Source organism: Crassostrea angulata, chromosome 3 (assembly GCF_025612915.1).
Source record: "Crassostrea angulata isolate pt1a10 chromosome 3, ASM2561291v2, whole genome shotgun sequence".
Lineage (NCBI taxonomy): Eukaryota > Metazoa > Mollusca > Bivalvia > Ostreida > Ostreidae > Magallana > Magallana angulata.
In genome coordinates, this window is record NC_069113.1 from 49,875,268 (window position 1) to 49,897,470 (window position 22,203).

The following is a 22,203-nucleotide window of genomic DNA, read 5'->3' on the forward strand; positions in this document are numbered from 1 at the left end:
AATGTAAGTAAAATAACAAATAAAGTATCTAAATCAATGAGACTTTGTCAGTTAAACCAAGTCCCATTTCAGTCTAATAAAATTAGCCCCTATATAGTATGCTTATAAGTATTAGAGATATTATAATTTTACTTTAATATATTTTACTTTTTACGTTACAAATTAAATGAGGAAGCACGTGCTTCAGTTAAGACTACTGTACTCTTATCGTATGTATTCCTCGACTATATATAGAAGATACGAAACCTTTCCTCATTGGATGTTAGCCTAGGAAACTGGTTGAGAATTTTCTGGCGGTCATCATGCGTGCCCACACATATATAAGGAAGATGGTTCTTTTATGAGTGAAATTCAGAAAAACTATAAACTATCGGACCACCCATAATAGTGGACACATGACGACAAGAGGTAAATTTGGATCATTCTTTATTTATTATCACTTCAGATATGATATTAGATTTTATATAAGGAAAATAAATAAGATATTGATAAATGGATGAAAGGATGATGATTTTTTTGAATGGAACAAATTTATTATTTCAAATCTCAATCAACTTGACAAATGAATTTAGTTATTTTATCTGATAGATATAGTTTCATGATTTGTGAACTAGATAACAATCTGATAAATATATAGTTTTACGATTTGTGAAACCATGATAAACAGCTCTTAATTATAGTTAACGAATGTAAATTATACTTTACAGATATGAACCTATATCTATTAGCAAAACCTATTTTGATAACGTTATTTACAGACAAATAAACTTTAGTAGCATTCGTAAACCGTAGTTTACAACTGTGAAATATTGTTTTACAGATTATATTTAACGAATCGTTAACTATAGTTTACGTTTTGAAAGCTATGATTTGCAGTCGATAAACCTAGTTTATTGAGTGTCATTGTGAAACTACGTTTAGCTATTTTTGTGAATTTGGCATGCCATAAAAGAACTAAAAGTCTTTAGTGTATAGAAATATGTTCGAATTGGTCCGAAGGCGAGGGTTGTCCCAAATATCATTCATTTATGGAATTTTTGTAATCAATAAGATATTAATGCCACCCCCCCCCAAAAAAAAAACAAACAAACAAAAAAAAAACAAACAAAAAAACCCCAACATATACACGTATTAGAGATAAACCCTTTACAGTGAATACGATTTGATTCAATTAAACATATCGGAATTAACATTTAACCACATTTACTGGGTATTTATCCTATATTTTAGAAAACTGTTCGTGATTCATTCATAGCTCTATAGAAACTGAAAGGGCTGAAATCTACAGGATCCAGTTCCAACCAGTTTATCGATCCATTAAAACTTTCAGCAACCTACGAAAAAAAAATAAAATAAAAAAAATACCAAATGACGCCAGACTCATATTCTTATACATTGAAAAATATACTAGATCGTACTGATGTACACTAACAATAATTTAGTCACTCTGACTCACTTTATAGTTGTTCATTTGGTAATTTATTAAAAGAAAGATGTATATGTAAACAGTAAAAAAAAAAAACTATCTTCGGTTGTGGTCATACCTATAATAAAAAAAAAAAAAACCCCACGCGGGGGTGTTAAGGAAGCATATGGATTCTGAGTTACATGTAATTTTGTGAAATCACAAATCTTAGTTATTATGTACATATTTAATTATCTAAGCAACGAAACGTAGAACAAAAGCAAATAAAAATACTGAAGTCAATTTTTTTTCAGAAATTAGTTTGTATTACGTAGATTTACACATTGATGACGTCATGACTAAAAGTTGAATGTCGTGTGAATTTGATCGGAAGGCATTGTAAACATATTCAAAAAATAACTAATCTAAGAACTCTAATAAAATATTGTGGTGTGATTTATTGAGAATGGAACATAAGAATACTGGGAGAGATAATAGTTTTATCAATCATTCGCTAAAAGGTATGTAAATTTGCTTTTATTTCTCGGCCAGGCTTTCCTCTGTCGTTGTTTACGATATAAAAATCCGACTAGAACAACACTACCCCGCATATATTGAACTTAGAATTTTATATGTATCGTTAGTTTGATCAATGCTTGAATTGAAAAGTGCTGCTAGAATCCCATGTTGTGTGTTGTTTTGATGCAACCTGCCGTTTTCCGTACAAACTTTATTAAAGTTGGGTTTTACGAGAACCGGATCATGGCGGATGAATAACTATTGAATCAAGAAAAACATAGGATTCTAGCAGCAGTTTTGATTAAACTGAGATGTTTTGCCTTCACTTAGTATGTTTATTTTATTTTGGAAACTGCGGGGTAGTGTTGTTCTATCTCATTTTATGTTAAAGGGACTTGGACACGATTTGACTAAAAATTTTCAAATTTTATTTTTCCATTTTCAATGTTTATACTGATAAATATAGAAGTTTATAGTGCTATGTCAAAATTTGAGAGTCAAATATCAAGTTATAAGCAAGTTACAGAGTTCATAATTCTTTGTTTTGTAAACAAAGCTGGAATATTGTCATTTTTACATATGTGTTGTATTGGTGTAAGTTTCAATCAGATGTATCTTTCTTTTGTTTATAATGGTATTTATGAAGGTACTGAATTAGTTTAAATTGTTTTTACATGTCATTTTGTCTAAGAAATGGTAATTCTCTACAATACATTTTTTGTAAACAACTATAAGACTCGAGCTTTGTTTACTTTACAACCAATTCTCACCTCTGTATCTCACACGTAACTTGACTTTAACATTCAATATTTTGGTCAATCATTTAAAATGCACCAGTAAACCATTTTATACATAAAAAATAAAAATAAAATTTTTGATCTCAAATCGTGTCCAAGTCCCTTTAAGGAATATACGTAAGCTATTTATAGTTGTCACGTGATCATGCACCAATGTGGCAGTAATGTACTACCCGATTTTATTGCACTGACATCTATTTCAAAGGATAATACAAAGTTTTTGATCGTATTCAAAATAGTTATTTAATTTCACGATTTTGAATATAACAGTCAAAATAAGACGCTAAATTGCCCATATGCTTCCTTAACACCTCCGCGCAATTTTTTCTGCATGCAATGATTGCCACACGTATGTCCGCCCTGATAACCGGAAAAAGGACATTTTACTGTTAAAACCTTTGCAACCCATGTGTTGTACATGTATCATTTAGAAAAGAAAAATATTGTTAATTTTGTCGAACAACTTGATGGTTTAAAAGGTCCTTCTGATCGTAATATCGCTGCGGATATAAATTTTCGGGCGCAATCATGAAAATGTCCAAAATGTACTTTGTTTATTTATTTTTAATTTGTATAGAAATATGTAAACAGACTTCTAAAATGAACCATTATAGATAAAACCGTTGGATAAAAGGACAACTAAATTTAGATATAGTTAGAAAATATTTTTATGAGTTTTGATATCAATTAATGTTAGATGTAAATAATTTACATTTTAAAGATAAAAATGGAGACAGAACGTCAAGACAGGACAAATCTGAAAAACAAGCAGTGCAGGCCAAGTGTGACCAGATTGTGGACGAGGTTGGTAAAAAAAATATACACATGTTGATCAAATAATATACATGTATAAAGAAACAATACCATCTCATCAATTTCATCAAAGGCTTACTAAAGATAAATCTTGATTAAAAACCCCGAATTGAATTTTCTTTTTCAGTCTCTGGAGAGCACAAGGAGAATGACAGAACTGGTGGATAGGGTAATATACTAGAACTAGTTACATCTGTTTTAACGAGTGAGTCATTGGAGTCCTCAATGAAAAGACCGCATTCCGGGATTCTCTTGTTTCCCCTACCGTGGTTCCTTGACATAATGTAACTGATAGTTTAACACCGTATAGTAACGGTAAATTAGCTCCACTAATGGCATATTGACCTCAACCAAATTAATTTCTATTCTAAAACCAATCTTTTTACGATGCATTTCGTTCTTTTTGGTGAATTCGTGAGGAAAATATCTCTAATAGTAATGTACAGTGGAGTAACAGAGCCATTTCATTGAGTCGGTGAAGTCATTTGACCCATCCCCCAGGCACATAGGGACCATTCCACGAATTCGGGAAATGATGATTGTAACCTGAAACAAAAAGACATTACTTTCTTTGAGCAGCGATTATAGTAGAATATCGTATGTTTTCTGAACTCAAATCCCATTCCCTAAAGTGTAAAACTCTTTTTTTACACCAATTAAATGGAACCATGTTTGGAACAAACGATATACGAATCAATAGTTATCGTTTTATTGACAATGAAGTTTTAAAATATGAATTCTTCTTCCACCTAGGCCAAAGAAGCAGGTATTCGGTCCCTGGTTTTGATTGACGAACAAGGGGGTGAGTTTGCTTAAAATTTCACTCAACCACACCCGGGCCTTTTGTCATATTTCACGTATATAACTACACAGGGAAATTAAACATACTAACGTGTTGAGATTATCCCTTTCTTGGACAGAAAAACCGAGACATTTTTCTGTTGAATGAAAGTTTTTAAAGAAAAAGTATACAGGTAATATAAATGCACTGTTTATTGCGCCATTGTCATTGGCTTTCATACTCCAAACCAAAGCAACTGTGTTTGACAACGAACAATATTACATGTTGATTATCTAGGCCCTATTGCAATGATGACGTCCCATCACGTAACGCATGACTTTATTTTACACATAAAACACTACTGTATGTTAACGAAATTTTCGAAACTCGTTTTTCGAGACAGTTTCTTCCAATGACTTGATAATAAAAACCATAAATTGTCACGTTATATTTAGAACAACTGGATCGGATCGAGGAGGGGACGAATCAGATCAGTGTAGATATGGAGGATGCTGAGAAAAATCTGGAGGGACTTGAAAAATGCTGTGGACTGTGTGTATTGCCATGGAAACGGTAAAAATTGTCTCGTTTGATATGATTAATGAAATTTTGTTCCCTGTTAATGTAAATTAAAAAATGTATTCATTTTGCAGGTCAAAAAAATTTCGGAGGGGTGGAGAATACGAGAAGACTTGGAGAATTTCAGAGGACGGCAAAGTGAACTCTCAAATAACTCGGATGGCCATGGGCAGAAACGCACAATCCAATGGCACCATGATAACCCGGTAAAGTTATAAGATGCTAAACTACTGATTTTTGCCTAGTACATTAGTATTACTTATGCAAAACACCATTGCAAAGGCAATGTTATAAGCAAATGACGTAAAACTAGACGAATTAAATTTCTCAACTTAACTCACTTGTTTTACCGAATACCGGAAGAAGGGATTCTTTGTCTGATGATTATGCCAGTGCCAATATTGGCCTCTTTTAAGATGCGGGTTCCAAAAATATCATATTGGAAAAAATAATTCTTATGGGAAGCAATTTTCCTAAAGCAACAGGAATTTCCTACCGAATGAATGAATTTTTATATAGAAATTTCAATTCTGATATGATTAAAAAACTCTTAAGAATTTACAATCCTATAGGAAGAAATTTCTATGAAAAGTTATCGGTCCGAAATCAATTTAAAATAATTTTACTTAATAAAATATATGAAATACATTCCTTGAAAGGTTGATGGAAAATCCTCCAATTTTCTCTCTGTATCATCTTGCAGAATTGTTTTACCGGTATCCCTATGAACCATTATTTTCCAATGGAATATTGCATGTTAAAGGTATAAACCTTTGAGACGAGACCTCCCCTCCCCCAAACGAGGTTATATTCCCTGTGCAATGGTCTATCATATAGCATATATGGATATTTGTGAAAATAAGCCTATGATGGACGCAAAATTGGCATTTTTATCTGGCACAATGGCTTAGTTACTTCTAATAATAAGTGTTAACATATTCTTCTATAAAAGGAAACAACCAACAAATCAATCAATCCGTGCCATTACAACCAATTATTAGCCCCTGCCACTCAGTAAATGAAATTAAATGAAACGGAACCAAAGGTCCGAGTTTTCAGAACAGTAAAATAAACCCAGGTTAAAAAACCCCAACGTTTCTCTAGTTAAAAATCGAAGTCTTAAAAGTTTTCACCAATACTTTTTTTATGTAAAGAATAACCAACGACGCGCGAGAGGATGAAATGGAAGAGAACCTTCTGTGTGTCAGTGGCATTGTGGGTAATTTGAGAGACATGGCGGTTGACATGGTCAGTGAGATCGAGTACCAAAACAGACAGATAGATCGAATCAACTACAAGGTTTGTGCCAGATTGAGAATGAATGATTATCATTTTAAACGTTGCCACTTTTTAGCTGAGAAAGTTCCAATTTTATTTTTGTTCATGTTCAATTCCTAAAACGATTAAACTGAATATTTCTAGTGAATGACAAATTTTGGATTGAGTTACAATCGAGATGCAAAGTACAAACATCTTTCTTTGTAAAAAAAAAAAAAAAAAAAAAAAAAGACCCGTAAATATCTTGTTTTGTTATTAACATTATATGTACTGAAAAGATAATTTGAGCGAAAGTAAAGAAGAAACCCCCACGAAATGCCACTACAATTCTAGTTGTGTTTATATCAAAGTAAAATAATTTCAAAAAGAAAGAAGAAATAAAGTACAAGCAACATACTTTAACTATAGTAAATGTATTTCAATTCAGGTGATTTAGTATTTCCATTGGTTGTAATCACGACTTTTGTTTCAATCCTTATTAAAACAACCCATATCAACGATACAGTTTTATGGTTCCTTACGAATATATCTTGTACTGAACATTTTATTGTCTTAATTTTATTAAAGACACAGTCTAACGAGTCCAGAATCCTGATGGCTAACCAAGAACTGAAGAAGTCCTTAAGGAAAATAAATAATATATAATATGAAGCTGTATCTGTGTACAAACTGCTAGTGTAACGGTGTGACCATTGTCCAGCTTCATTAGTATATGGAAAATAGTGATAGAGAACAATGTTCGATTTTGTATAGAAAGCATCGTTATCATACATAACATACCAGTGACAATAGTTATACGATACAAACCGGTGATAATAAATTTGTATTATGAAATAAATTACAAAAGAGAGGCCAAGTATTTTTTGTGTTAACAAGGCAGTAGGAGGAGTGTGTTTTACAAGATCACGTAAGATGTACGTATACAGGTAAAACAATTGCAAGATATTGTGATGGAATACAACGTACTAGTATATAGATCAGTGTATGTAAAGTGATCTGTAATTGTAAAGACATTCAAAAGCAAAATTTCTGTCAACTAACCTTTATCCAAATACGTATGAAAAAGTTGGCGAGTTTAATGGAGAGAGCCATGTTTTTGCCACCATTTCTTTCCACAAACTTATATTAGTAAATGAACACTAAGTGTTTACGTGTTCGCGAAAATAAATCTCCACGAATGTTGGGCTAATACCCAGATAGCATGACTACGTAGGGCCAACGTTGGCTAATGGTTGTACTGTTGGTAGATGGTTGGCGTTGGGCATACAACGTTGGGCCTTTGTTGGGCCAATGTAAGCATATGTTTGTAAGTGATGCTATATCGTTATGTTGTGTGTACAACAATGGCTCAACGTTGGCCCAACGGAAGCAAATCGATGTAAATTAATAGTTAAATGAAGTTGAGAATTCTTAGTTGGGCCAATGTTGGCCCAGCATAGACCAACCGATATTAATACCCATCAATATAACGTTGGGAGTTAATAAAAGGCCCAACGCTGGCCTAACGTAGATCAACCAATGTTAATACCTATCAATATGAAGTTGGGAGTTAAACAAAGGCCCAACGTTGGCTTAACGTAGATCAACCAATATTAATACCTATCAATATGAAGTTGGGAGTTAAACAAAGGCCCAACGTTGGCCTAACAAAGATCAACCGACATTATACCTATCAATGATGAGGTTGCCTCAATGGAGATCAACAGATATCGTTCTAGAAAAAAGTGTTGAGTATTCTCCGATGGGCCATTGGCGCTGGTCTAGCGTTGACCAAACGACATCATCTAATAGTGTGGTACGTTATGCGTATCATAGCTTGGGGACAGAGAAATACTAGCCCCATGAATATGTTTTCAAAATTTAATGAATTGTAATTGAATGTTCAAATGTTAGTTGTCCCATATTCGGTTGATTCATTTTTTACATTTTTTAAAAATGCAATATTTAATGTCAGTGCTTGGTAAACAGACAAGTTGAAGTTGTATTTCACCCCAAAGTTTACATCAGTAACTGGACACTTAGTAGAAGATAAGAGCACACTTTCAGCCAAATGCAATAAGGCAATGAGATTATCAGCGGGAGACTGGTCAGTTTCTGGAGAAAAGTGTGAAATTTGATCCAGAGATAAGGATGGTCAAACTAAAGACAAAGAAATTCACTTGCTTTACAACATTTTCCCGCCTGTTAGAGAGAACAGAGCAGAACAAAGAAAACTGTGAATACTGGAGGAAAACCATTCAACAACAATGTAAGTATTATACATTATAATGTATTTTTTTACATATAGTCTATAAAGTATGTTGATCTATAGACGCATAGGGGTACCGGTATATGTATGATTATTTACTGGTGCATTTGATATAACTGATTTAAAGTGCTACTTATCTGTTGTTTTAAGAACATTTTGAATTATCATGATGTAAAGATACAGTGCAGTTATTTCTCCATCTTTTTGTATTTTGCATTATGCAGGTGAGATCATTATCAACAATTGGTGAGGAAAATACAAAGGCAACAGTTAGGAGACTCTTATCGCACATGATAAAAAATCTACTAGCTACCAAAATCAACCGGGTCGGAAAAGGGGAAAAATTGCTTTCTCTTCCTTGAAATTAAAGGAAGTATTGAAAGGTATGTAAATAGAGAGAGGTGGAAAGAAAGAGATAGACTTGATAAATCAGGCTAGGAAAAAAACATATATATATTTTAATTATTTCTCTTTTTTTAGAAACAGTGATGAAAAATCATCTCTGCCCCAATGCTACCGATGCAGAAATACATGTGTATTCTATTGCCAAATACTGGTTCAGATTTGCCAGTGATTGGGAGGGAGGGAGAAAGAAAAGGACAGAGAAAAAGAGTTTTTCCCCACCACAAAACGAAACCAATCGGGAACAGGAGGCCGGGGAGTGAGCCAGAGGATGCCACTCAAGATAAAATTCTTCATAACATGAACTTTTTAATGTCCTAGCTACTTTGAAAAATTCAGTAATAGAAAATGAATCGATCATACTTGTCTAATTAAAATTTGTTTAATTTCTGTCAGATATATAGGGGTTTTGTTTACATGTTGTTTTTAAAAAATATACAATTGAACAAACTGATTAAAAATAGAATTTTTCCACTTAAATATGCATTATTTTTCTGTCTCATACCAAGTTAATTTGATTGTTTTTATGGTTATAATAGCATTGAGAAATATATTTTAAATGGTGAATTGATTTTAACCAGAAAAACAAAATGTTGAGTTACATTGCATTGGTGGTCAGGTAATAATAGGTCACATAGGGCCACAGGACCAACGTAGGCTCACCATAATGGGTCAGTGAAGTTTATCAAAAAATTACAGTGGCCTTTGTGTTGAACCAACGTAGGTCCAACATTGTTTGCTATTGTGGACCATTGAGGTTTCGTATGTTGGGCCAATGTTATTACAACATGCTGGGTCAATGTTGGACCAACATGTTGGGCCAGTGTTGGACCAACGTGGTGGGCCATAGTTAGATCAATGCGTTGGACCAACGTAGGGCCACCAAGTTGGGCCAATGTTGGTCCTACACGTTGGCCCAACGTAGAGCCGATGAGCAAAATAACATTGGGCGAACAAAGTTTGCCAACATTGGCCCGATGTAAACAACATTGTTGGGCCTAAGTTGGCCCAACGTAGTCATGCTATCTGGGTAAAAGGTTTGCAGTGTTTGTTTTATACAGGGAGCCGCCAAAAGTGGTTGCAGTTCAATACATCCTACATATCATTACTCAGATAACCATACTGTCTGACAATACATCCTACATATCATTACTCAGATAACAGTTCAATACATCCTACGTATCATTACTCAGATAACAGTTCAATACATCCTACGTATCATTACTCAGATAACAGTTCAATACATCCTACGTATCATTACTCAGATAACAGTTCAATACATCCTACGTATCATTACTCAGATAACAGTTCAATACATCCTACGTATCATTACTCAGATAACAGTTCAATACATCCTACATATCATTACTCAGATAACAGTTCAATACATCCTACGTATCATTACTCAGATAACAGTTCAATACATCCTACATATCATTACTCAGATAACCATACTGTCTGACTTCATTCGATTGTTGTTTTACAAGCTATAGAATTTCTATTTGAATTCATTACATTCTGTCAATTTCATAATAGAATGATTCGATGGTCATTTTCCTTCAAAAGGTAATATATATAATTATTAATAAGTATTAATTACGTAGGATACCGGTAAAACGTCACGTTACCAAATATACATGTACATGTCATTGATATCCAAGCATTCATGTCGGAAAACTAAATATACAGTGTGTCAGGAAGAACAAGACATAGTCACTGGCCGGTCAAATGTGTTCAAACCAGCAAGAAACCAAAAGAAATCGGATTGCTTCCCTAAGTAATAGTGTCTAGCCATCTGATGGCCCTCTAAGAATAAACTCCGGAGACCCTGTATTCAATCATTGGTTTGTCAGTGGACAATGAACAATGGCTGCAATGGTCAGGGTATGTCTCTCCGTTCTCCCGGTATCAATGTTGACTTTAGTCGTACAGTGTTTTACGATTTTAAAACCTGGTAAGTTTCTTTTTTCTATTTCTGCATGTCTCTTTTTTTTATTGTGAAATTTTTTTGGATAATAGACAGCTATATAGACCTTGCAAATTTCAACAATTTACACTACTGTTATCTTTTAAGTAGAAAAGGTATAGCCTTAATCTATGTAAATGCTACTACTTCTAGTTTTTCTTGAAACATGCATCTATTTGATGACTTTATCTTTAATCCCAAATGTTGCTACTTTGTTTTGTCTATGTCTGTCATTGAATTTTATTCATTTCAGATAAAAATGGTGGTGGTAGCCATGGTTATGAGTTTAGGAAGCCTGTTAATAGAATGGCGTTGGATGACGTCATCACGGCGGACAAAACAGACATCGGTTATGTAGACATTGACTGGGACATCATACAACAAGAAAAAGATAAACTTGTAAACTCGACAGACACGCTTAAATTATCTCAAACTGCATTACCGTTTAAATTATCAAGACTGTAAAAGTCACATATAGATATGCAGATTACTAATTAACTTTTCTCAACAGATAAATTTTGCTTCTGATATAAAAGATGACGTCATCACCGACATGGAAATAGAAGGAACAGAGGATATCTTCCAGGCAGCGGAAGATACGCCGGCCACGTCGTTAAATCTCCACGTGATGGCGGTTGTCGACTCTCAGTTGTTTCGTAAATTCCTCAGTAGGAACCAGGATGATGTCAGACAGACTCACAACGCCATTGTTCTCTACTTCAGCATGATATTCGCCATGGTAAGATCAGAATTATTAAAAAAAAAATCAACATAGAACATATATATCAGGTTGTCTATTTATTATCTCAGTACTGACATTTACTAAAGATACAACCATATTTCTTTTATTGCACTGTTGTTCACATGGATTGTACTATTTCTATCTTTATACCATGAGTAATATACATTCTACTTGGTTGTTACAGTTATAAGTTTACTAGATTAAAGATACAAGAGGTATCTAATGTTTACACTAAGTTTACTACACATATTTTTTACGCTCACAAAATCTAAGTTCGAGATTTGATAAAATTTACAAAATATTTGAGTAAGTATTCATAAAAGTAAGAATACATCATGCAATAAAACTTTCAAAACTGGAGGTTAGGTGGAGTTGATAAGACACAAAGTGATGGTCGTTCTACGTTACTCAGTGTTTCTCGTCATAAGTGCCCTGTCCTTTGTAGTTGCCGACATATCCGGATTTATCTACCTTGTCCACTCGGCCCTCCACACCTTTACCCTTCCCCGCCTCATCAAACCTCTCCTTGTGTGACCCCGTGTATTTGGAGGTGTCGGTCAGACGATCTATTGCCCCTGTCTTGGAAACTTCCTAAAATAGAACAGACAGCATCATATTGTTACGTTATTGAATCTTTAATATTGCCGAACTTGGTGGAAAGTACATCAATTGGATGTTGTTTGTAAGGTCATGCAAAGAACCAAATATACCGTTTTCTTTATCCCCAGCTGAGATTCAATAATCTTTTCGGCCAGGAATTTTTCGTGTTTTTTAAAATCTTTGCTCTTCTCTTTAATGTCGTCATACTGAATGGCGGCTTCTGAGATAAACTTTCGGATTTGTTCCTTGTTTTCAAGGCTTATAGACCTAGATACACAGATTATCTATGTAAATGGATTCCAAACCATACCCCTACAATTTTACTGACAATTGAAACAGTTATAAACAAAAATCCCATTTTCCTCATAATATAATAATTCAACTCACAGAAGTGCACTATTGACACACCGATATCATGAATTATACCGATAGCAATTTGTATTAATAATCAGATCAGATTACATGAATAATTAATCGTGTTCCCCACCTAATGTAATGGGATCTAAGTAGATGGATACTGATGCTTCAAAAAGCAAAAGTGCTTACTTTGTGGTTTTATCCATGACTTTTGGAAACACACTGGAGTCCACCCTCGTCTGTAGGGCTTTTGGCCAGCATTCCTTACAAACCTTGCCCACTGTTTTGCTATCCATCTTTGCTGCTGATTTGGTCTGTGTCAAGGCAAAGGCCTTTAGCTTTTCTGTCAAGGCATCGATATCGTAGTTTTCTTCGCCAGTCGCCATATTGCAGCCGATTATTCTGAAAGACAGTAATTAACGCCAGCGATTAAAATACAATTACGCAATAAGTTCCTCCTTAGTATTGCATTGTTTTATTCTTAATCATTTATGCAGTGCATGACAAATGTGTAAAAACCTACATTGTCGTTTGAACCTTTGAACGTACCTTTAAATTGTCAATCAGAAACTGGCAGACGACAGTGACGTATAGTGGTAGGTATAGACTGGTGGTGTGAATATGCTTCTCGTCTCTGGCGGTGGTCACCAATGTAAACAGGAACTCTATACCCAGGATATCGATCTCGTCATTGTTCGACGGAGACCCAGAAACGACGTCACTTTAAATGTTGTCCCCAGCGTCACTTATGATACAGAAGTTGTAGGTAATGAGTAAACAATCCCAAACGTTAATGTGCCGAAATACAGCAGCGATTACAGCTGTAGATAACTAGGCAGGGCGTGAACTGAGTAAAGCGCCGCATCTAAGTATCAGCGGAAACCGGGCTCTTGGCTAATAATAATTCATATGGCGGGCGCAACGGGGAAGTAAAGAAATGTGCTCGGCAAGTCACGTGTGAAGATTGTTGTGAGCTCTATAAAGTTTTTATCGATTCCATGGCTCGTCCAGTCAAGAAATCTCGGGAGGTTATTGTTTTTGCAAACAAGAAATGCTCCTCTGGTCTCCAATATATAAGTGGTGCAACATGCATGATATTTCCCTCTGCCTTTTTGCTGTTTTTCATTCATCTGCATTGCATGCCGCAAAATACACAGGGAATAAAAGGGCTGTTCATTACAGTAATCATTGGAATGTGGAATCATTTGAGATAAGATTGAAATATACAGAAGCTGCAAAATTAATTGAAATATGATACGTACATCAAGCTATTTACATAGATAATTTGTTTCTAGGTGAACGAAAGATTCCAAACTATGAGGAGGCATGGACTCGATATTGCAATAAAGCTAGCTGCTATTGTCATAGAGGAGGTGAGGAACATTTAGAGAAAAATTTCTAAGAGAAGCCATCACAGTGTTAAAAGGCATTGTGCTTGTTTTGGAGAGAGTTGTATTAGTTAAAGTCTAATGAAACCAGTCTAGAACTACATGAATTATTTATTTAACAGGTACAACTGTATGAATTTATCAATATTTGTCAATACGGCTCATATTCCATTATGAATTTCAGAAATAAAAATTTGCATCATTTTAATCCAGCAAGAATTGAATTTAAAAAATCCATATAGCCATATTACGGACATATACATTCCTGGCCATATTTAGCAATTGAGAAAAATTAATCTAAATATTTGTCAGAGGGACCCGGATTCCCCCTGGGTGCGGGGTCACGTTCGGCGGCCCGCCTACACCAGTGAGGCGATGGTTGACGTGGAGTCAGCACTTCGGGACTTTACAACATGGCTTCAGAGCAGTGGTCTCCCTGAATACGACCACGCCGTGGGGTTCACAGGGTAAGCCTGGTGACGTCATCAAGAAAAAATGTATATTTAGTAACACGCCAACATATTCCGTGTTAAAGTTTTGTGTAATGCCAGTTGTCCTATAATGATTTTAGTATTTATTATTTAAAATATTGTATTTGGAATTTTTTCATGTACAAATTAATCAAATAATAATTTTTGTAAAGGACTATGTCAGTTTTATTTTGTACGTTATAAGTAATCCAGAACATGTGAATTTAGATATACATGTACTACATTTCCGCCAATTTTTGGAAAGTTCCTACGATTCCGCAAAAGCTATATGAGCATAGAATCTTTCATCTGAATAAATAGTCTTTTATTAATTGAAATTGGCCTATATCCAGTAACATGCAGTTTACAACTGATTTAAAAAAAAATAATTTGTCGATATTATCTACTATTATTTATCCTTGCTTTTCGGATTAATTCATGGCCTTGTGTAGATCACATTACATTACATTTAATTAAAAAAATGTTTATTTCTATGAGTCTTTGACTGTTTAATACGAACGGCTAAATTTCAGTTCTCTCATTCTCTTAAAAACACATCCAATCAAATAGGAAACTGATGAGTGATCAATTTATGGACAATAAATCAACCGACTATCAATCAGTCTATCAATCGTGATCATTTAATATCCACCAATATTTAATCCTGGCTGGTTTTATCACGCGTTTAAATATCTCCTCCACGCCTCACACATAGGCTGTAATATATGTCGTATCCGCGCGTCTTTGGAGGGGCTGAATGTCCTTTTGTATATGTCTTCGCCGAGTTTTAAATTGTTGGTTCGTTTACCAGTAATTGTTGGTACTAAATCTTCCATTCGTAGCATCGAGCGATGGCAAGCCTCCCGCCAAATTCCCCATCTCTTTCGTCGAACTTTCTCGTTTTTGACGCTCACTTTGAGTTTAAAAAGTCTTTCACAGCCTTCCGAACTGTGGTGTTTTCCATAAGTCTTTACTCTTATGATAAGCTGCTGGACATTCGCGACCCCTAATTCCACTTCTCTGGCGTGGACCCTCCCCGGCGTTGGGGTGGGGCAACTACCTCCAGCATTCTCACAGTTAGAGAGCTTGGCGAGTCTTGGTAACTTTGGCTCAATCGACACGTGACTTTTATATAGCTTGAAGCAAAACTCCTGTCCCGTTAGATCACTTTCACTTCCTCAAAGACGTCGATTGCATGTAGGCGATTCATCGCATCTCTCGTCAGAACAGGTTTTGTCTGATTATGTGACAAAGATTATCTTTTTGTCATGATGGTCTGCAAACGAAAGGGTTTCTAAGATTAGCATCCGCGTTCGGAATATAAAACACACGACATAATAGCTGCGTATAACCAGGCAAACATGACAAGAATTCCGCATAGATCTACATTTAGCGTGATAATATCGATATTATCCTTCAAAACTAGGGTTTTGTACAATTTTATAACGCTGGGCAGTATGCTTTCATTGTGTAAAAAATCCCTATTTAATTTCTTTCACCAAATTGTCAAAAAAATCTTAACTCCTGGAATCTTTGAAATAACTTTTTTAAACTAATTAAAAAATATATATAATCAGGGACATATAAACTATGAGGTCCTAATTTTACCAACAAAAGTATTTTTGAAAAATTTAACTTTATCTCCTCCCTGATATTACTAAAAAGTATATTTTTTCTTTAAACTCCATGGTAAAATTGCCAACTTTGATCATTAAACACGCTACCTTCTCTTTGAGATTACTTCTCGCTTCATACCATTAGTATTGTGTGCAGGTCTTATATAGATTCTGAAAGTAATTAAAAAGAGGAATGCTCTCTGATAATTAGAGTGTCATTTTGAAGACGCCCATTAAAAATCAATTACCGGAGCTAATGATTGACGTAAAATTAGTGGCAGGTGCGGGTTATATCAATTATAACCATATGTCATGAATTAATTGCAGGTACACGCTGGTGAAAAATTCGCGGAAAATTGACGGTAGGTTTTTCATAAGAAAAAATAAACAGATGTACTTAAACCACGTATAAGATAAAAATATCATTTTGAAACTTCAAATTGGGATACAGACAATTTGAAATCGCACATCAGGCACGTAGCATCGTTTTTGAAAGTGGGGGGGGGGGGGGGGGGCAGACTCATCCAAAAAATATTGACAAGCAAAAAAAAAAAAAAAAATAAAATAAAATAAAAAAGGAAGTTAGGACTTTCCCAAAGTCGTCAAAATCCTAATCCGTGGAGGGGGGGGGGGGGGGGGGGGGGGCTGGCGAAGTATATAACTACAATTTTTTTCTTTTCATATCAATTTTTTTACATCCTCCAAAAAAAGGTGGGGGGGGGGAACTCCTTGGTAATTCAATTTTTTTTATATGTAAATTTTAAAAAATTAGTTGCTGCGAGAAAAAGTGTGGGGGGGGGGGGGGGGGGGCTGATGCTACGTGCCTGCACATTTGTTCTAAGACTGAGAAACCAACTTTTGTTGCAGGTTTGGCGTACATGAGTAAAGTTTGTGACAGACAGGGTCGGTCATCGTCCATCGTTGGAGAAAACGGAGACTTCATGAGCGTGGGAGTGGTCGCTCATGAAATAGCTCACAGGTAACAGAACTTTGGTCGCTCATGAAATAGCTCACAAGTAAAAGAACTTTGTTCGCCCATGAAATAGCTCACAGGTAACAGCACTTTGGTCGCTCATGAAATAGCTTACAGGTACAGGACTTTGGTCGCTCATGAAATAGCTCACAGGTAACAGAACTTTGGTCGCTCATGAAATAGCTCACAGGTAACAGATTTTGGTCGCCCATGAAAAAGCTCACACGTAACAGAACTTTGGTCGCCCATGAAATAGCTCACAGGTAATAGGACTTTGGTCGCTCATGAAATAGCTCACAGGTAACAGGACTTGAACACCAATTTTTAATACTAGTTTCTTACAAATACATCCTAATAATCACCCCTGTAAAATTTCAATGTATTTAATACATTTTTCATATACTTGGAATAGAGATAATTCTATACTGAATGCTTAAATGTTACATGAAAGTTGACCTAAATTTTTTTTAACGTAAGGTTTTCTTTTCCGTTTAGTGTTCTAAAAATCGATTCGATATAATTATTGTTTAATCACCTATTTTCTTTAAGTCTCGGTGCATCTCATGACGGTAGCGGTGGCGGGAATTGTTCAGCAGACGATAACTACATAATGGCTCCTCGACATCAGATGGACCCAAAGAAAGTTAGAAATCTTCTCCAGTTTTCATCATGTACAAGCTCACAGATATTACAACATTTTAGGTTTGTCCAGCATTATATTTACACAGACTTTCAATTGAATATTGAAAGCCAAGATGCACCATTATGATAGGTAACAATAGACGTACAGTATATACTATAGCTAATTAACGATGTTTTAATTCATAATTTTTGGAGTTATCTTTCTTAGAATACACTTGAAAATCTCATGTAGATAGAGGGAGAGTGGTCTCATCATTCACAATATTTCAACTGTTGATTTAAAATGACTTGCGAATAGCTCATATTGTTTGAAATAACATTTAAAAGCATATTAACCATGTTGATATTATGCTTGCTTGAGATCCTCAACGCCAAACGTTATTGTACATGTATATGGGGGAACTAAGAATTATGCCCCGAATAATTAATGTCGAAGTCAGAATGATTTCTTTTTGGGGTAAATTATCCCTTCGTCATGCTTGTACCAATAATTTTCATCAATTATATTAAAGAAGATGGGTGGATAAGGCGTGTAAAATGCTCATGCACAGTAGGACAAGATACTGAAAAATTAAAATATCAAATCAATCTGTCAGATATTATTTTAGTATCATTTAAAACAATATATATTTAACATATCATTGATTTTTAACCTATAAATATGTTCACTACCGGAATTATATTGACTCAAAGAGGCGTTTACGAATCAAAACCCGCAGAAAGTGTCATTTTTTAGAACTTTAATGCATTTTCTTATATAGAGTGGGTATGTGCTCCATATTTTTCTCATAGCCTAAATAAGGTCTAAAGGAAAACAAACCGATTTCAATCAACAAAAACGTGGAGAGGTGACCCACTATACATTAAAAATATCATGTTGTATCCCAACAATTGATCATTTTGAAAAAATAATACAAGTCCGTAAATTCGAGGCGAAAGTGACACGTAGCATTTAAACAGCCTACTTTGTTGGTGTCTGAAATGGCTCAGTGGTTTGAGCACCCGACATAAGCTAACCTTATATATCCAGAGTTTTTATGTTATGGGTTCGATTCCACAGAAATTTAATGCAATATTTTTGTCGTATAATTTGTTAAATATACTAAAAACTGAATATAGTTAGAAATTGTGCGATTGCAAACTTGAACTAAAATATATTTGAATAGATTCAATTGGAAAAAAATAAATTCAAAATTGTATTTTACGACTAAACTGAATGGGCATTTGCGCTATCTTATCCCCTCATCTTCTTTGTACATACTGTACATAAGTATTTTCTCTACACTGTAACTTCAGTTACGAGTATATAGTTCATTGTCCATTGCGCTGTACAAACAATTATATAAGTATTAACATAACAAAGCTAATACATATGCTCTCTCATCAATTAGATCAGAAGCACCTCAGTGTTTGTATGATGACAACCATGATTTCCGGTACTCATACGACCTTGACCTTCGACCCCCGGGAGAGGTCATCACACGGGATACTCAGTGCAAGCTTGTGTTTGGTGACAACTCCACGCTCTGTCACGTAAGTTTAAACGTGATCACACTGACGTTGGAGTTAACAGAACCAATCTATATTTGGAATTTTCTCTTCACAGTATATTACATCGTCCTCTGATACTGATGTGTTCTGTTCTAATGTCTGGTGCCATAATCCAACCAACCCCAGCATGTGTCAAACCAAAGCGAGGCTGGTCACGTTACCAGGCACGAACTGTGGAGAAAACAAGGTACGTCACAAACCACGTGGCATTGACTTGAAAATCATTAAAGATGTGAATTAAAGGCTGCGTATAAATTTCAAATGACGTAGCTTTAGCGACCGGAAGGAAACAGAGGAGCAGACCGGGTTACTGCTATTTTAATAAGTCAGAATTGTTTTTTTAAATTAAGAAAAAGTACGGGCATTGGCAAAGTAGTTTAGCAAGACAGGATGATCCAGGTAGTGTGTTTTGTAATCGGATGCTGAAGGTCTTTTAAAGGTCCAACGTTCATGTTTAAACATGGTTTATACTTTTATGGTAAAGTTTACAGCAAAAGAAAGCATAGGAGTATAATTGAAGAAAAAAAGTATTGGAACTGATTTTTCTTTCTTCGAGAAATTTAAGTATATATCCCCCCCCCCCAAAAAAAAAACAAAAAACAAAAAACAAAAACAAAACTAATCCGGACAAAAAGTGATGCATACGTTGATTTTATTAACTAGATAGCCTGTTGTCATTCAAGACGATGTTGCTTTTTTGCAGATTTGCAGAAAGGGGAATTGTGTTCCAAAAGAAATACAAATTGGTAAGTGTTTGTTTGTCTGAATAATTCATTCTGGAACTCAATTCAATTCAGTTTCTTCACTCAAACCATTAAAATGATACATGAAGTACAATATAACTTATATACATTTATAAATTCTTAGTCAGATGTAATTTAAATTAGACCCATCGCTCGACTATGTATTAACAAAATGTAAATATAAATCACGAGGAACAGAGAGTGTAATTTGAACTCAAGATACACGTACTTAGAATTTTATTACACATGTATGTTTAAGCTGCTTGGTCCGGTTTTTTGGTTTTTACAGTATCAAATAATTTTCAATACAAACCAATTATCTATGAAAGTTATGGACTTTCTCCTATTTACACCAGCAGAATTGGTCTCCTTTCAAAGTTAGAAATATTTAAAGTAAATAAAATAATTTCTTTTTGGGCAAACGAAAAAACAAACCAAAATGCATCACGGGAATGTTTAGAAAAGGGAACCGTTTGGTTCGATTGTAAACAAAGCAAACTTCATAAATATTAGCGAACAAAATGTCCACATTTTTTAAAATTTACCTGAACATTATGATCTTTATTTATAGCGATGTCAAAGTCGTAATACAACCATACCGGTCTCTACGTCAGGGGTGAATTTTAACATGAGGCGAAATAACGCGATTCCCTTTTTTGTCGCTTGTTTTGTTAACAAATTTTGTACACAATTTTTTTTCATTGAAATTTGGCGTAATTGACCGGGAAAATAACTGAAATGTCTATCATTATACACATACTTAGCATCACCATCGCCTAAAAACGTACCCAAAATTTTATATAAAATCGGGCCAAGCAGCTTTAAACATGAAAAAAAGGTTCGCAACGTCAATTTGCATATAGACCTGTCCTTTGTAAGACTCAAAACTCAAAACCATCTTTCCTCATAAAAAAATAGATTTCACAAAATGTATACAAAAAAGCACACCTTTGCTCATGATAAAAAAGAATAGACGGACGCCATTATTTGAAATTGGCTATGAATTTTCCGGTTATTAGCCAAATACTTGGAATTGGATTGAAAAGGATTCAAGAACACAAAAAAACCCAAAACAAAATTAATAACGATGAAGTCATGATGGAGTACCCACTGGTTTGTGTTACAGAGTCGTGCAGTGGTGGGACGGAGGACGAGGTGTACTGTCGGACCCTACTGGACAGACAGGGAGAACAGGCGTGTCAGTTTGCCGCCGTCCGCAGGGTCTGCTGTAGAACGTGTGCCGGAAGGGGGTGGGACAACCAACAGGCGGCCAGGAAATGAATATACGGCAATGTTGTTGTTCTCATAGCGTAAAAATATAATTGTCAGAGACATTTGCTTAACCGTCATGAGGTACTTTACACAGACTGTAAATCTAAATGCGTATTATAATAAATATATTGAAACCCAAGACTACGTTGTATTTGCACATATATATATTTATGAATTGATTTCCCAAAAGTGATCTGACAATTTATTTGTGAATTGATTAGTTTTACAGGTTAAGCTCTATGCATTATGTCTATTTTTTTCCAAATTAAAACTACATCTATACAAAACCAATGGGTCACATTGTTTATCTGAGGAACCACTTATCTGGTCCTTCCACATCGCCGTAGAAACCTATTAATGCCAGGTGAAAACAAGTATTCCTTTTATAGGAATGCTCGGCATATGGTATCATTGGTCAGCTTTTTGTATATTGCGAATGTATTACTTACAATAAACATGATAAATAGGATATATAGCACTGTTTTGTTGATTTTCGCAATACAAGATATGAATAATCTTTTCTCTAGTAAAGTAAGTTTACTACCGATTTAGATCCTTACACATGTAAGAAAAACGTGATTCGAATTATTAGGTAATTGTGTAAAATTTAATGTTTAAATCTCAAGGTAAACACATTATAATAATGTTTTAGTAATCTACTTGTAATTTAAAATTTACATTAAGATTTCATTTGTCACTGCATAAAAAACAAAGAAGTGCGCGGCGCACTGCGTACGCAAATAGAAAAATTCGCCGGATGCCTCTAACAGACACAACTGCCGTAGCCAATCACAGAAATGTTTTATTGAGCATTGTTTAAATCGAGGGAACGATCTAATAATCTGTGAGAACGAGTTGTCTAATTCGAGACCTCCAAAACCTAAAATGGTATATTTCTGCATGCTTTTTGGCCTAGATATCCTTCAGGACAGATCTGCCCTTAAAAAATCTTAGATATTTTGATAGGTTTAATTCAAAGGCATAAATTAAGATATAATTTTTTAACGGCACCACGGTCCTGAGGTCAAATTTTGCAAAAAAAAGAAAAAAAGAAAAAACAA

The 22,203-nt window shown here is 34.7% G+C and overlaps 2 protein-coding genes and 1 long non-coding RNA gene across 3 annotated transcripts; 2 read left to right on the plus strand and 1 right to left on the minus strand.

The window, feature by feature from the left end:
- The first annotated feature begins 227 nt into the window (after nucleotides 1–227).
- Nucleotides 228–21,606, plus strand: LOC128177459 (uncharacterized). The gene is made up of 19 exons (XM_052844170.1): nucleotides 228–408; nucleotides 3,443–3,525; nucleotides 3,662–3,703; nucleotides 4,288–4,336; nucleotides 4,771–4,888; nucleotides 4,969–5,100; nucleotides 6,049–6,193; nucleotides 10,676–10,706; nucleotides 11,042–11,187; nucleotides 11,300–11,527; nucleotides 13,783–13,860; nucleotides 14,188–14,342; nucleotides 16,289–16,323; nucleotides 16,829–16,940; nucleotides 17,484–17,636; nucleotides 18,968–19,109; nucleotides 19,183–19,314; nucleotides 19,831–19,873; nucleotides 20,997–21,606. Exons 1-19 carry the CDS (start codon nucleotides 396–398, stop codon nucleotides 21,149–21,151), a joined length of 1,992 nt encoding a protein of 663 aa, XP_052700130.1. The 5' UTR covers nucleotides 228–395; the 3' UTR covers nucleotides 21,152–21,606.
- LOC128177460 (uncharacterized) lies at nucleotides 7,365–9,792 on the plus strand. Its single transcript, XR_008242835.1, has 3 exons — nucleotides 7,365–8,420; nucleotides 8,645–8,803; nucleotides 8,901–9,792. It is a non-coding gene; the product is annotated as an uncharacterized LOC128177460 (long non-coding RNA).
- LOC128177458 (tubulin polymerization-promoting protein family member 3-like) lies at nucleotides 11,574–13,424 on the minus strand. The gene is made up of 4 exons (XM_052844169.1): nucleotides 13,037–13,424; nucleotides 12,677–12,889; nucleotides 12,241–12,397; nucleotides 11,574–12,121 (listed from the first exon to the last, which is right to left on the minus strand). Exons 2-4 carry the CDS (start codon nucleotides 12,871–12,873, stop codon nucleotides 11,939–11,941), a joined length of 537 nt encoding a protein of 178 aa, XP_052700129.1. The 5' UTR covers nucleotides 12,874–12,889; nucleotides 13,037–13,424; the 3' UTR covers nucleotides 11,574–11,938.
- Nucleotides 21,607–22,203: the final 597 nt, after the last annotated feature.

Bases quoted from the DNA above. Each gene is read 5' to 3' on its own strand.
- LOC128177459 (XM_052844170.1), top strand. The intron at 4,889-4,968 runs GTAAAAATTGTC...TTCATTTTGCAG, and splicing joins TGTGTATTGCCATGGAAACG to GTCAAAAAAATTTCGGAGGG. The intron at 5,101-6,048 runs GTAAAGTTATAA...TTTTATGTAAAG, and splicing joins AATGGCACCATGATAACCCG to AATAACCAACGACGCGCGAG.
- LOC128177458 (XM_052844169.1), bottom strand. From the start codon at position 12,873: ATGGCGACTGGCGAAGAAAACTACGATATCGATGCCTTGACAGAAAAG. The intron at 12,398-12,676 runs GTAAGCACTTTT...CTGTGTATCTAG, and splicing joins GTCATGGATAAAACCACAAA to GTCTATAAGCCTTGAAAACA. The intron at 12,122-12,240 runs GTATATTTGGTT...GTTCTATTTTAG, and splicing joins AGCTGGGGATAAAGAAAACG to GAAGTTTCCAAGACAGGGGC.